The 16,842-nt window shown below is 36.6% G+C and overlaps 1 protein-coding gene across 2 annotated transcripts in view; it reads right to left on the bottom strand.

Moving 5' to 3' along the window:
- Positions 1 to 16,842, bottom strand: part of LOC140166190 (glucose-6-phosphate exchanger SLC37A4-like) — a 42,594-nt gene that overhangs the window by 10,575 nt on the left and 15,177 nt on the right. For both annotated transcript variants that reach the window (XM_072189590.1, XM_072189591.1), the window contains exon 2: positions 9,808 to 9,963. In XM_072189590.1, coding sequence (XP_072045691.1) covers positions 9,808 to 9,952 — 145 coding nt within the window. In that variant the 5' untranslated portion in view covers positions 9,953 to 9,963. The remainder of the gene's footprint in view (positions 1 to 9,807; positions 9,964 to 16,842) is intronic.

Genomic DNA, 16,842 nt, shown 5'->3' on the forward strand with positions numbered 1-16,842 from the left:
ACTTGGTCCCATTTGTAAAAGGTACTGATTTAAAATTTATCATATTTACATCAATTTAAAATATTTCCAGAAGTGTTATGTATCTTTAATGTGCAGATGCGATATTAATTTGTAAGCTTTCTGGAACGACCTGAACGGTTATTATCTTGTTCTTGCATGATAAGCCAATATCTTTTTGTGTTTTGTTTTATAATATCATGATTAATGATTGAATTAAACGAATAACAAGTAGGCTTGTTTGTAATCTTGTTGGAAACGCTGTATTCTGCTGAAATAAAATAAAAACACTGATTTGCTGTTGGTGTTCAAATGGGACCAAGTTTCAAAAAGTGAGCCGAGGTGGGTTTTTTAAACTTGCTGATTTCTTTACGTTGTCAACGTTTTTTGGTAGATTTCTTTTTTCTTTATGAATGTAGCAAAGCAGCTCCAAGCTTGGAAAGTCAGGTTATGAAGTGCACCATAAAAGCGAATAAAACGAAAAATGGATGTTTGAAGTTGCCATTCTTGATTCATGACAATAAATAATTAAACAAAACTTTATCGGTCGTTTATTTTACGTGACTGTAATGTTCAGAGGCGTACACAATGATCAATAAACATTTTAATATACTTTAATTATTCAAGGCTACGTAAATATGTAAATAAAATGTAAATATGAACAACACACACCCAATGTTGACAATGCCAGAGAGACACATAGAGTAAATCCGATTTAGGCCTACTTCATGTCGGAACTGGTAAATGCGCATATATTTAAGCCTATACTACGGAAGCGTCTAAATGCCCCAGATAATCGTGTTTTAATGTTGGTGGTTCTTTGTAGCCCTGCGGGCAATCTACTTGGTTATCCAATTTCGCGGTTTGTGGTTCTTTGTAGCCCTTCGGGCAACCTAGTTGAATATTCCTATTAAGCGGCGGTTGTCGGCGATCTTTCGTGGTTTGTGGTTTTCATCAAGCCCTGCACTCTATCGGGAGCTAATTTATAGTTTAAGCTTGTTGAATATCCATATTTCGTGGTTTGTGGATCTTTGTAGCCCTGTGGGGCAATCTAGTTGCATATCCAAATTTCGCGGTTTGTGGTTCTTTATAGCCCTGTGGGGCAATCTAGTTGGTATCAATATTAAGCGGCAATTGTTGTTGATCTTTCGCGGTTTGTGGTTCTTTATAATCGAATAATCGATAGGCCTCGGGCAATCTAATTGGATATCCCAATGTCGGGTTTGTGGCTCTTTGTAGCCCAGCGGGCAATATAGTTGAATATCGTGGTTTGTGGTTTTAATTTCCCTCATCAAGCCCTGCCCTCTATCGGGAGCTAGTTTATAGTCTAAGCTTGTTGGATATCCGTATTTCGTGGTTTGTGATTCTTTATAATCGATAGGCCTGCGGGCAATCTAGTCTTCGCGGTTTGTGGTTCTTTGTAATCTTTCATGTTTTGTGGTTTTAATTTCCCTCATCAAGTCCTGCTCTCTATCGGGAGCTAATTTGTAGTTTAAGCTTGTTGGATATCCATATTTCGTGGTTTGTGGTTCTTTGAAGCCCTGTGGGGCAATAGTTCCATATCCAAATTTCGCGGTTTGTGGTTCTTTATAGCCCTGGGCAATCTACTTGGATATCAATATTGAGCGGCAGTTGTTGGCGATCTTTCGCGGTTTGTGGTCTTAATTTGTTGGATATCCATATAATCGATATGCCTGCGGTCAATCTGGTTGGATATCCAAATTTCGCGGTTTGTAGTTCTTTGTAGCCCTGCGGGGCAATCTAGTTGGATACCCCTATTAAGCGGTGGTTGTCGGCGATCTTTCGCGGTTTGTGAGTTTAATTCCCCTAATTAAGTCCTGCCCTTTAGCCCTGTGGGGAAATCTAGTTGGATATCAATATTCAGCGGCAGTTGTTGGCGATCTTTCGCGGTTTGTGATTTTCATTTATGATATTTATATCAAATATAATTTCAGTCTGAGCTGTGAATAAATAATAAATAATAAATAAATTTCGGTGTTTTAAATGACGAAGATGCCATGATAGTCAGGCATGGTGATAGCATCTGGATGGTGAAAGTAGGCCCAATGCCTAGGCCTAAATGTGAATAAAAAATCAAACATGTTTGTTTGGTGAAAAAAATAATAATATCACAATAGCAATGGATGTTCGAAATGGTGTTATTCTTGATTTCCGACAATAAATTGATTAATAAAACATTTAAAAAAAGTGGTGGGAAGTTTGAACTTGAGCAAAAATTCATAAATGGATTAGAAGTCCATGGCCTTAACCACTTCGCCACGGGGGACGCCCCGTTATTACGATGTGTGAAAGTGGAGTATTTATTAATATGAATATATGCTGTGGTCCGGAAAGAATAAAAGAATTGAAAAACTTGATTTTTTGGCGAATGGGGTCCAGAATTTGTATGTAGGGTATCCAGGAAAATGCCTGGGTATATTTGAAAGTGAATCTGAAAAATTAGTGCGACAGTGACAGCCATGTATGGCTGTAGCAGTGTCGAAAGATTGTGGATATCAGTATGATTAGCTATGATTTGCCACTAATTTTGGCTATGAAATACGCGTGGAATAAAGCAAGAATGTTTGTTTATTATCAAACAATCGGATTGACTGTAAGATTAGAGTGTAACTTTTTGAAATAAAGAGTTATTAAAATATGACACTTTGGACAGTAAATACGATTTAGCATGGTTTTAGATATATTTTGTACCCAGCGAAAAATATCATAGAACAATAGCGTTTTGTTCCGTGTAAATATAGTCTCGCGGTGCATCTGTTTATTCTTCTTTATCAGTCGTTTTTTTAAAAACTTGCTGGTCAAGCTACCGCATGACTCTAATATCTAAATTATCCCGCCAGCTTTTTTGGATAAAGTGTTTAATTTTTTAGAAAATTAATTTTTAAATTTTTGATTTTAGGGAATTTTAGAAACACCTATAACTTAAAATAGAAACACTTAATTGAAAAAAAGCTGGCGAGAGAATTTTCTAAATTTGATTATCTTTCATAAGACACCTTGTTTGTTGAAATAGGACCTGTAGTTAGCTCTAAAAAAAATCTAGAATTTAGGTAATTTAGTGTTTCTAGAAAAAGTCAAGAAAATTGAAAAAAGTACTAACATTACCATTTTATATCTCCTTTGTTAAGGCTAATATCTTGGAAAAAATTGCTGTCCTTTATTAAGTAGCATTTTTGCAATAAAATAAATTAAAAAACAGATTTATGCATTGGGTATAAAGGAGAAAAAATTACATTTAAACAAATTACTTGTTTTCAAAAATTAAGCTGATTTGAAGAACTTGGCAACATGCCAAAAACATGCTGTGTGCAAAGTCTATGGAGTTTTCCAATCACAAAAAATTACATAAGTCAAAAACGCTCAAAAATTGGCAGGTGAGTTTTTCTCACCAATCTCCACATTCTGTATCATTTTCAAGCAAATCTGAGCATGACACCGTAGCCGTTCATACTACCTTAAGAAGTGATATTTATTGTATGTAGTATTGAAGATAACTTATGACTACTACCTCATTCAAAAATGCTAATTATTCATTTAAATCTTTAATCATAAAAAGAAAAGAATTTTTCACACATATTTTAATGAGTGAGTCATATAAGAATTGTAACAATTTTGGCGTATTTTCGCCAGTCCTCAGCTGCTGTGCCTGCTGCAAAGGCATGGTGACAGTTGGCTAGACAGACTGATAATTCATGACTTCACCAATTCTACAGGTGTGTTCCGGTCGATCGAGAAATCGGCCCCCATTCTGCCCCCGTAGGTGCATTTTGTGAATTTTCTTTATTCCACGGCGGCTGTATCTCGTACTGTTCAAGCCTACAGGACTGCCAACGTTGTATAGCGGTTCATCATGGCTGGGGGTGTATGATGGACACACCGAGTCAAGCACTTTCTGCCTTCATTAATTAATGGCATGTTCGCAGAAAGGCCCCAGTCTGTTCCCTCCTGTTGGTGCTGCAGTATCTAGCTGAGGCCTGCGAGCCCATGGGGACCTCTTGGTGCAGGAGGTGTGTGTTTTGATGGCACTAGCATTTGGTCGACGTCGTCAGATATAGGGCATATACTGGCGCTAACTATAGACAAGCACCACCTACGCCGCAGGGTAGTCTTAATCTTTCCTAGGGGTGTGTTCCTGGCCAAGAATCAGACCCTGCCTGTCCTTTATCCCATCCCTAGTGTTCCTCCCTGATCTGGTCCTAGTCACGGGACACACAGAAAACCTGTTGTGTCCGGTCATGGCCCTCAGAAGGTACCTTTAACGTTACGGGGAAATAATGGGAGGTACTAGGTGTATTGATATCATCATAATCATTTAGTGATGTATGCCCTTAATATCTGACTACCAAGATGGCGACCTACATGAATGTGTCGGTGTATTTCTCCTCTCAGTACGAGGTGAGAGGGCGATACAAAAAGCATGGTACTTACATCAAACGAGTTGGGCGTTTTAGGCATTCTACCCCTCAAGATTGTCATACGTAGAGGGTCTCAAGAAACATGTGTTGGTGAGGGCGATACACAGCGTCATCATCCCTATATCTTTGTGTAAAAATTGCTGTGATACTACGGCACATCTTCTTGTTTTTCAAAAGCTACGCATGGCGATTTTGTTCAAGATAGGCCAAGCGATTCAGGCTAAGCATACCATTTACACAATATGAGATACCACAGAGCCTGCCCCAGAGTTTCTATTCTACGATTTGCGCATGATCAGTACCACATATGGTGTTGCCATTATAGAAAATTCAATTTGTTGTCAGGTATTGTTTCCAATACACTAACTCGAAATGCAACTACACTAATTAGCGGGGCCTTGCCGTTTGCTGTGGATATATTTGACTGCATTTTATAAGTAAAGATTTTGAAATCAAAAGTCAAAATTGTGATATATTCAACTGTTTGAGAAATGAATTATATAAAGGAACCTGTGTAAGATCCAGGTGCTGTATCTATAATACAATGTACATTATCGACACACTATACCACTTTCTTTATCTCGTCAATAATAGAATATTGATTTCAATCGAATTGAATACATGTCTACATTTTGAGTTTGTACCCCACCACTGAGCGATCTAGCGATCGATTTTCTTGAAATACCAATCGCCCGTCGCTCACAAACGGAGTATTAAGTTTATAATACTGGGTGTCGACACTGTGCGATATCTCCTTAGGGTTGAACGATACCAACATCTGGGTGTTGCCATCCCCATTCCTCCAGGTTGCAAATAATTTTTCTGTGGAACAGGGGGTTTCTTGTATTCCTTAACTATTGTTTTGCGCTAATTACAAGTGGTAATCCCAAATAATTCAATTCCATTTTTACCTTGTTCCCCTATGAACGTTCTAGCTATTTTGGCTGCCATTTTGAAAAACTTACAAATGAGAAAAAGTGATGAATCATATTTCAGACCCTCTAAGTATGGTTTGAGACATAAAAATCGTGTTACTATTACTAATAAGCAGGGGTAGCGTTAACCCCCGATAGGGGATGATTGACCCCCTAAATTTAAAAAATATTAATTTTTCACCCTCCATATTGGGAATATGTGCAAGCTCAGGGGTGAACTCTGACCCTCTACTTTTGGACCTTACCTTACCCTGACTACACTGCAAAATATTTTATGCTACCCCTGCTAATAAGTGACATACATGTAGTGCATCTGTTTTCTATATTTTGCTCATCAATTTTGGAGGCCATTTTGAAAAAGTTTATTTATCCATCTTTTGCAGAGGTTGATTTTAGTACACTTTTAGCATGTTAATAAAGGTACCTAATAGAAGTGTTTTCCAGAAAAAAATTCCATATTGCCCTTTTTTGACCTTTTCTGCTGATTTTACTGGCCAGTAGTGTTGCGTTGGCGTTATAAATTTTGATCGTGTGTAGAGAAAGCACTGTAAATAAAGTTGTAGTGAATGAGAGATAGAGAAAGTTCAATTGATTTGCTGCCTTTAAGAAATGACATTTAATTTATAATACATAGCATTGAAGATATTTTTATTATCTAATTCCTTATTATCAAAATCGCTACACGTGCACCTGTTTTTGAGGGTGTAAATCTGATATTGAACTATAGTTATATCCTTAGATATCAATTTGATTCACAAACACAATCATTTTCAATTGGGTATCATCGGTTTATGATTGTCAGACCAGTCAGACGGAGCTGACTTCTCAGTGGCAGTAGGCGCAAAGAAGATCTTGATATTAATAACTTCAATCAATATCATCAGTAAGGTAAGTAATGACTAATACCTCATTCTATTACATGTAAGTTAAGTTAATTTGAAAATGCTTATTATTTTCCTTTTACGTAACATGTGTAACGATGAGTAGGGCTCAACTGATTATCGTATCGGATATCGTATCGGCCCGATATTTGCAATATCGGATCGGAGTGCTAGGATCACTTACAAAGTCACTGATTTTTTTATTGCCAATATCGGATCGGATTGGGTATTGGCCGATATTACTATACCTCATAAATATTTATTAGGTTATCCAGGCATCTTATTAGTTAAAAAAAAAAAAAAAGGTTCGTCTCAAAGCTTGCGCGCTTGTAAAATCCCATGATTTGACAAAAACAAATGCAGAAATTTTTTATTTCAAAAAAAAAAATTTTGAGTTTTTCCAGAAAAAATCGGTAAAATCAGACTTTTTTCTCAAAATACCATGAAAAAAGCCGGGAATAATAATAATTTTTTTTTAAATCGCATTTTGCATTAATTTGTTTTTAAATTCTCGTGAGCTTTGAGACAAACCTTTTTTTTTTTTTTGGCCTAATAACGCCAGCGTCCAAGTATGGTATTTTGACTACTTCCGCACCCCTATTACCACACGGTGTCTCAACCCCGCCCGTCACCGTTCCTTCAGACGTAGTGTTTTGCTACAAAACGGCGATTCTGCAGATGTGTTTATCGTGAAAATGGCGCCTGCTGTAGTGTTTTTGCCGAGATTACTGATGGATAATAACACATGAATTTGACGTTTTATGAAACAAAATGTTATTTATGGAAAGTTAAAAAGAAAATTAGTAGGTCAAAATGTAAATATTAATTGAAAAGAAATCCTGCAATAAAATCAGGTAAGCAAAATAAAAAGCTTATTTACTATGCCGGCCGGCACGTTGACTGGTGTGTGTTTTGACTTTTGTTTACGATTTTACCGTGATAGTGAAAATATTTATTTATGGAAAGTTAAAAAGAAAATTATAATACGGTATGATTTTATTAACCTAATTAACCGAATTGCATTATACAAGAAACAAATAACAAATATTATGAAAGAATTATTAGTAGGTCAAAATGTAAATATTGATTGAACAGAAATCCTGCAATAAAATCAGGTAAGCAAAATAATAAACTTATTTACCATGCCGGCCGGCACGTTGACTGGTGTGTGTTTTGACTTTTGTTAACGATTTTACCGTGATAATGAAAATATTTATGAGGTATAGTAAAACAAATACAACATGTTTCATTTCGGGAAGTAGTCAAAACTATTGGTCCCTCGGTGTTGGATGATTTGACTACTTCCCGACACGTAAAACCAATATCGGATCGGTAGACAAATGCCATATCGGTTGAGCCCTAACGATGAGTAACGTTTGACTGTAAAAAAGGTTCAATTAATATTTTTGAAACCGATTCATTAGGCAAAAAAATTATTGTTTGCTTGACATCCAGTGGGATTTTTGGGGTGGGTCGGTAGGTCGGAAAAATATAATTTTTTTAATGACTCACTGCTGTACGCAATGAACATTAGTAAAGACGTCGGGGTAAAGACAAATCAATACTTAAGCACAGGGAAAATGCGCAATTTTTGAGAGTAAAATATGCGCTAGTTTTTGAAATTTCAAGATTTGCACAATTTGCGCATTTTTTCCCAAAATGCGTGACTTTTCTCCCAAAAAGTTTGAATATATGCAATGTAAAAATTGAGTACTTGAAAATGGTTATTTTGAGAAAATCTTAAAATTCGCAGTTGGACCTAAAATGCGCAGTTATACCCAAAATGCGCCCATTTCAGCGTTTTTTTGCGCATCGTATATTTTCCCTGTCCTTATCAATACTTCACTTCAGACTATATGCAAGATACACCATAGAAATGGATTCCATTCAAACAACTGCATTGCAGGCATAAGACACCAAGTTTATTGTAAACATTGATGCAGGAATGAACAGTTATAAATGTTACAAGTTTACAGATGATTTTCTTCTTTTAAAAGAAAATGCTGTTGGCTAAAGTTAGCTTCGAAATATCCAAGTTTTTAAGTTAACTGCACAACTTTTGCATCACTTCGCGGTTCTCGGATTGGGCGGTTCTCGTGATAGGCCTATCACTGATTACCCAACACCCGTTACCCCTGACCTTTTAAACTACTACGATGTACGTATAGTACGTCTATCAATGATCAAGACTCCACTTCACTGTTGACACAACTTTGAATCAACTCTGTTTTGTAGCCGTGACGCTTACTTCAGTCCCGGGACTTCGGTACCCATAATCTGGAAACCCTTCGTTCGCCTCTTCCAACCCTTGTCCTGTTACCACATTGGAGGACCCTGAAAATACCCAGAAATTTGTATCTGGATGTAGGCCATTGCTAAAGTAATGAAATCAATCTGGAGAAATGTGAACGCAAATTTAACAGGTTATAGGCCTAGTATACCATAACTGATTATTTATATGCTAACCATTTTGGAGGACCCTGGAAATAATCTTGTTCTGCTGAAATAGCCCTAGGCCTATGCATGTGTTCCGTATTGAAATAGGCATATGTGTTGAAAATAGGCCTATTGTTCCGATGAGATGCACCCGTTAGTCACACTTTAATGCTTTCCGATGCACGCACTGCGCCCGTCGGTACTCTGCGCACACGCCCGTTGATACTCCGCGATAGCGCATCATGCGCCAGTGTTGGGCGTGCCTTGACACTTTAAAAAAAGATTTGGCAACAATGATTATTGGACTTTTAAAACAAAATTCACCAATACTATGGCACCTAACAGTATAAATGATGAACGTATTCAGGGAGTGTTTGAAAACTTCCTAAGGGTAGACTAGGTATTGTTGGTCGAAACAACCAAAAAATTGATTTTCATTATATATTAATTGAAAATATGACTTTGATGTTTTGCAAAGGTTCATTCTACTTTGAAAACTTGCTTGATTTATTGTCGTTAATGAGCTATGTACGTTTTACAAAAGTGTTGTTGTTTCAGCCCTCTTTACAACATAATTCAAGAACCACAGGACCTACTAAAGTATCTCTGTTATATTTTAATTCTCCTATACACTCACTATGAAATGATCAATGCAATGTTTGCCAAAGCTCACTACCATTAGCAAGATGCTGTGAACTAACAAATCGCAACAGTTTAAAATAGTTGCTAACCTTAAGAATTAAGGTTGTACTTCACCTCTTGATAAATTTGTGACTATTTTTACATTTTTCTCAAAAAATAATAATACACTGGTTACAAAAGTAATGTATATTATAGGGACAAGGAATCCAGTTACTACACTGGAATTTCAGTGACTAAAGACAAAAGTACATTATTTATGATAAGAAAAGAGGTACCGCTAGAATGTACCTTATTTCTTAACATATATAATGAACCACTTGTCTTGAATCACTGAAATTTCAGTGAAGTAATTGGATTCCTTGCCCCTATAAATATACATAACTTTCGTTACCAGTGTGTAGTAATTTTTTGAGAAAAATGCAAAATTAGTCACAAAATTTATCAGAGGGTGTAGTACCACCTTAAGCCCTGATGACTCACCTAAATCTTTCTTGTCCAAGTTGGTATCATCCAGAATAAAAGTCATGAGATAGGTAAATGACTTGCGATTTATATGGTATGCAGCATAGCCAATAAAAATGGCAGCGAAGATAACAGCTTGCCACCTGTTAAACCGATTCATCATTTTAAAATATCCTACAAAAAAGACAAAGGACACACAAACAAAATTTTAATAACACATTAATTTTCCACCTGGCGAAGTTACGTAATAATCGGATTAACTAGTAACTACCATAGCAATATAGCATAGCAATTTTGTAATATACCGCGCTGCACTGATACGTTCACGCGTTACTTCTGCATTGAACCATATCATGCTGATCACTTACACAGGAGATTAGTATCTTTGAAAAGACCAGTATTGTATTCAATCTATGATTGCAGACATACACAGGTGATGGGTGTAACCTGCTTGTAGTGCAGCGCGATATGTTCAAAATTGTTTTTACCTATTGCTATAATTAATCGGATTAATTACGTAACTTCGCCAGCGTATAGATATGAGTAGCTTAATTGAACCAAACATTCTCTTTTCTTTCCCTTCTTTTACATTCCCTTTTCGCCACAAAGCCCCTGGGGCGTTAGGGCTAATACAGTATGAGTAATGCTCAGACTACACAGAAACTGCAATGTTCCCCAAAATTTTCCTTGCACCATCAAAAATATACATCAACAGCAACGAATATGCACACAGGCTTTGGCCAGCGGTTCACAGATTTTCAGGATTTCAGGGATCTGCAGGACTTAACTGTGCTCAGGGGATGATGAGATATGCATCAAAAGTTTTCTTTTCTCTCACATTTCCACAAATTTTATAAATAGGAATAGAAATAAAACTAATTTTAGACTTCAATTGGACTGAACTATTGTAACTCTGCATTTTTGTTGCTTTTTCCAGCTTCACATATATCATTCAACATACCACTTTGTGAGAACAATATCCAAAATGACCACACGCAGGGTTGCAGATTTGTAGCTTCAGTGTGGGTGGCAGGTATTGTATATTGTATTGTATACAATATACAATACAATTAAGCTCATCAAAATCAATCTCTCTAAATGAAGAGCTCTGTTGCAAAAGCCCTTACATCCACCTCTGGCTGAAATTGAGTTGTTGCAGTATCTATGGTTATTGGCATGACATTATAATGTGGGAAAAAATACACATTTTGGTGGTTGTTTGACCTTCATACCATCTTCCCTTCCGGAGATATCGTATATTTCCTGTTTGGGAAATCTTAGGGAATTTCCAGAAATCTGAACTTAAAATGAATATAAAATTTTAGGAAAATGATTTTTTGATGTATAATTAGTAGCCTTGAATGCCCTTTAACCATTAAAACCAAAAGGAACTGGTATGGGGCCACTATGTTTGAAAAAATCATTGTAATTGCTCTGGGTGGGATTCGAACCCGAGACCCCTCACATGCCAAGCACACGGGGTCAGCGACACCTTGCTACGTGTCTTGGGCTTCGCTGGCCAGCGAAACCGTGCCTATATATCACGTAGGGCGAATGCGTCATCACACCACGTGGGATGCACGCACGAACAGCGCATATATCAAGTAGTATTTTGTAGTACACAGTACAATTAGGGTTAAGCAACAGCATCAGTTGCCCATAGCCAGGGACTTCCAAACTGTGGACATTTTTCGGGGAAATGTGATTTTTTGAGGTCCTTTTTTGTTAAGATTTGCAATTATAAAAGAGTGGACCATAGATGAACTTTTCTTCCAAATTAGGATAGTTTTTAGCACATTTTAATATGTTCATCACAAAAATGTACAATTTGGAGGATTTGAATGTGTACCTAATCCCCTGCATTCCCTGGGTTTGAAAATGTAGCAGGAAAAAAAGCAATGAAAATCAGGGTAAAAACAGCAATGGGGAAATCTGTAATTAGGTGGTACAGGATCTTTTTCAGGCTCTCCGGGTACTTCCTTTTGGACCCACATTTGGATCATGTTCCAGTTCTTTAGTCTCAAATGCTGACAATTGTAGCTCATTGGCCTAAATTTTGATTTTATTTTACTCCAAAGCCTATAATTTGGCCAATTTTAATTTCATTACACCTCCCCCATGACAAAAACTGACATTTCAGCTCAGCAAGCCCCTATTTTGCACACAAAAATCAGTTCTTAGTTCACAAAGATAGCCCCCACCCTCACCCCCCCCCCACCCTAATGGGTAGGATATCACATACACTGTATGCCTGTAAAACTCAAGGGTCATTCCATGCCAACTCAGCAAGGGGTGTACGTCATGGGTTTTTTCCCTTAGTTTTGGTATAAAATATATATATCAATGAGATATGATATCTATCAATTATTGTTTGTACAACCAATTAAGAGTGGGGCTTCAGAAGCCAACCAATACCTATTGAAAATGATTGTATAAAAGGGGCAGAGGCTTTGCTTTTCCTACTGTACCTCCTCAATCCATCGCCACTCAACATCCTCTTGGCAGACCGCTGAAGTACTGTGCTGAAAACTATAGTTAAACTATTTATTGTTTAGATACTGAAGTAACCAATTCCATCTTCATTCAACTATGAGTTCTGCAATGCAACTTGCAACAGCTCTTGTAGCACTTATGATTCTGTTCATCAGAGAGTCCTAATGCATGGTTGGTGGAGTACTGCACAGGCCCTCAACCCATTCCTCCGTATTTGAGAAGAGCATGCCGACATTATCTCAGCACCCTGGCCAATGGGGGACAAACAGGTGACCAAACTGGAGATGCTGATCGTAAGTAGGAAAAGTAAATAAACACTGCACAGTTTTTGAATTTGCACAAATTTGCACGTTTTTTACAAAAATGTGTGATTTTTTTCGAAAAAAAGTTCAAATATATATGCAATATATTTTTTAAAAATTTGACTGTTTTTCTTCTATATTTTCTTGCAATTTTTTGTGACAGCCTATTTTCTGCACTTTTTTTAACATGGATTGCATTGCAGATCATTATGGATTCTTTGATTTTAGTGAAAACTTAGGGTTTTTGGAAAAGGAGTACTTGAAAATGGTTCTTTGGGCAAATCTTAAAATTCGCGGTCAGACCTAAAATGTGTGATTATACCCAAAATACACTACTTGTTGAAGTGGTCATAATCAGTACAATTTAATTAAAAGCAACACTTTATATGGATGTGACAGTGGGGATCATTTTGTTAGCTTCAGTATGCATGTGTAACACAAACTCACATTGATTGTGATACTAGTGACTGAATATAATTTTGGCATCAACCATGAAAAAAATGTTCACCAAATTGAAAAAACAAAACAAAAACATGGTCAATGAAAGGTCTTACACTCGATGACACATGTTGAACACCGATCAGGTTTTGAAAAAAAATAAGTTGACTTGTCCTTATCGACCGACCCAAAAATCTGAAAAAACATGGTCGCGGTTTTTTTGTTTGTTTTTTCATTTGACTATAGGGAAATATATACATGTGTTTTATTTATGTTAAACTGCAGTATAAATGCATAAAATCATGAAGTTCTTGCAAATTCTGACAGGGATTCTGACTTGATTTCTGCATTTGTTTTGTTAATTTTGGCAGCATAAACATACACTGTAACTTTAACAGGGAAATGTGAGATGGACATTGTGTTGTCACGTTTCCTGCATTGATTTGAATCACATTTTCCGTAGTATTTTTGATAAAATACGCACCTGAAGATGCGTAATTTTTAAAGCGCATACTGTCTCTATTACTCTCAAATTCTCGAGATGCAAAGTATTAGGCGTCACATCGCATTTTGCAGAAATTGAAAAAAAAAACATATATCGACCGACCAACCCAGGTGTTGGTACCTAAAGGGCAAGTCAACTATTTTTTCAGCCTCACTTCAGGCAAGTACAACATCTTTACAAATTACCCCATAATCTGTTTGAATTTACCACTTTTCAGCCTCACTTCAGGCAAGTACAACATCTTTACAAATTACCCCATAATCTGTTTGAATTTACCACTTTTCAGCCTCACTTCAGGCAAGTACAACATCTTTACAAATTACCCCATAATCTGTTTGAATTTACCACTTTTCAGCCTCACTTCAGGCAAGTACAACATCTTTACAAATTACCCCATAATCTGTTTGAATTTACCACTTTTCAGCCTCACTTCAGGCAAGTACAACATCTTTACAAATTACCCCATAATCTGTTTGAATTTACCACTTTTCAGCCTCACTTCAGGCAAGTACAACATCTTTACAAATTACCCCATAATCTGTTTGAATTTACCACTTTTCAGCCTCACTTCAGGCAAGTACAACATCTTTACAAATTACCCCATAATCTGTTTGAATTTACCACTTTTCAGCCTCACTTCAGGCAAGTACAACATCTTTACCCCATAATCTGTTTGAATTTACCACTTTTCAGCCTCACTTCAGGCAAGTACAACATCTTTACAAATTACCCCATAATCTGTTTGAATTTACCACTTTTCAAATCATACCAATTTTCATCTTAATCTTAAGGGAAGGGGTATGAACGCTTGGACAGTATTTATTGTGGGACATTAGAGCACATCAGACATATCGAATTGCATTCTGAATACGAAGAATGTCATTCTGATATCAAATAATTTTGATTTTTTTCCCAAAACACCAAACAAAATTAGGTCTTTTTGGGAAAAAAATACATATCTTCAATATGAAAGGTCAAAATTTTCAATTGACCGTCGGCTTTTCCTCCCTGCTACATACACTTTAAGAATATATCATTCGATTTATAAAATTTACTTCGAGGACTGTCATATATCAAAAATTTGAAAAATATCAAATTTTTATAATTTGTCATAAAATTTGTATTATATCGTGATTTTCAAAAAATGAAAATTATTTGATATCAGAAAAACATGCTTCGTATTCAGAATGCAATTCGATACGTCGTAGGTGCTCTCATGTTCCATAAAAAATACTGTCGAAACGCTCATTTCAGATCCCTTAAAGGGCTCTGGTATCAATGTTTGACCAGTATTTTTTGTGGGACATGAGAGCACATCAGGCATATATGTCCTTCTGATATAAAATTATTCTGATTTTTTGAATTTTGCAATACAATATTAATTTTATGACAAATTATTAAAATTTGATTTTTTTTTTTTAAAGTAAACTTTGTATACATATCTTATGATATGTACTTAAAGTGTATGTAGCTGGGATGAAAAGCCGACGATCCAATTGAAACTTTTGACCTTTCATATTGAAGATATACATTTTTTCCCAAAAAGACCTAATTTTTTTTGGTGTTTTGAGGAAAAAAAGCCATATCTGCAATACGAAAGGTCAAAATTTTCAATTAATCGTCGGCTTTTAATCCTAGCTACATAAGTACATATCATTACTTCGAGGACTGTTAAATATCAAAAATATCAATTTTTAATCATATGTACCATACATGCAATATTGGTATTTGCAGGAGAGCATTAAATAGCTCTTCTGGAACCTTCAATGAGAGCTGTTTAGAGCATTTACAATAGAATGTAAGGAGAGAATGGTCAACTAAGGAGAGCTAAAAAATCCCTCTCCTATAAGGAGAGCAGTAGAGAGCGATTGCTCTTACTCTCCTCAAAAGGCAGCCCTGGATGCATTATACAGTACCCCTGAATGTCAGCACTAAATGCACTGGAGTAATGAAGCCTATCATATTAACACTTCCTTTCTGTTATGTGTTACAGGGAGGCGTCCAATTGCTGATCCACCAAGATATGGAAAACGATCAAGTTCTTCCGATTGGATATTCTTCTGAAGTATGTGAGCAGCTTCCAACCATCCAATCAAACGTACATGTAAATCCCTACATGAATCAATTCTATAGGTTCATGGACACTACATGTATCTTGTGAACAAGAAATCAACACTGAAATGGTACAACTGCATGCATTTTAAAAGTTAGACTTGATCCAAGGCTGGGGTTAAAGTCTACTGATCTAGTTCTAAGTTAACTGTACAGTGGAAAGACCCTACTACAACAACTTTTAATATAGCAGCTTAACCATAGCTAATGTCACACACCTCTTACATGTATGAGTCGATGGTTATAATCACCATTATGATGTCCTGAAGGTGTTTTTTTAAATGTTATTCACTGTGCATTTAAATGGCTACATTTGTAATCTATTGTTTCTATGTTGCACATACATGTGTACATACATGTACAAGGGTGAAAATAAGAGAGCTTGAACCAGGGGCCACTTTGGCAAATAAGTGGTCCCTGGTTCACCAAGATTGGGAGGAACCAGGGGCCATTTCCAATTACCAAGGGGCCAATAAAAAATAAAGATGTGCTGGATGAGTTAAATAAGCACTAGTTGCTTTGAATTTGATATTTTGGTTCACTATCCAGGGGGCCAGTTTTGTGAGAAAAGTGTCCCCTGGTCAACTACAATTGAGATGGAACCAGGGGCCGTTTCAGAGTTTCTGGGGACCAAACGGCTCCCGTCTCCCACTTAATTTCACCCTTGCACATGTAGCTCATACATACTCAAAAATCATGCAGTATCACTAAATGGTTTTAACAAATGCAATGTAACCATGTACAATTGTACATGAATGTGTATCCAGTGTCTGAATTAAGAAAATAAAAGCGGTTGTCCACCAAAGTTTTTGGTTGTTCGTAAGCTGCCACAATCTGAAAGAACTACATGTGGCCATCAAATTGGAGTGAGTGTAGTCAATTTATAAGCAATTACTCTTAAATATTTAATTCATCAGTTGTGTCAGGTTTGAGCAAACTGACACATGTGCTGAAAAAGTGACTTTTGGCTGTAGATCTTTGGTTGTCCGCCGGACAACTAGAGCATTATTTTTGGTTGTCCGGTGCATGTTTTGGTTGTCCCGGGCGAACGGACAACCAAAATTTCGAACACTGGGTGTATCCATGGTGTTGTAAGTATTGACGATCTGTGGATTACAATCAGAAAGTGGCAGTTTTATGACTAAGCCTGTGTAAATAGTGCCCTCACAAGTGCAGTAATTACCGGTATATAGTTTGATCAGC

This window comes from Amphiura filiformis, chromosome 12 (assembly GCF_039555335.1).
Source record: "Amphiura filiformis chromosome 12, Afil_fr2py, whole genome shotgun sequence".
NCBI classification, from domain to species: Eukaryota; Metazoa; Echinodermata; class Ophiuroidea; order Amphilepidida; family Amphiuridae; genus Amphiura; species Amphiura filiformis.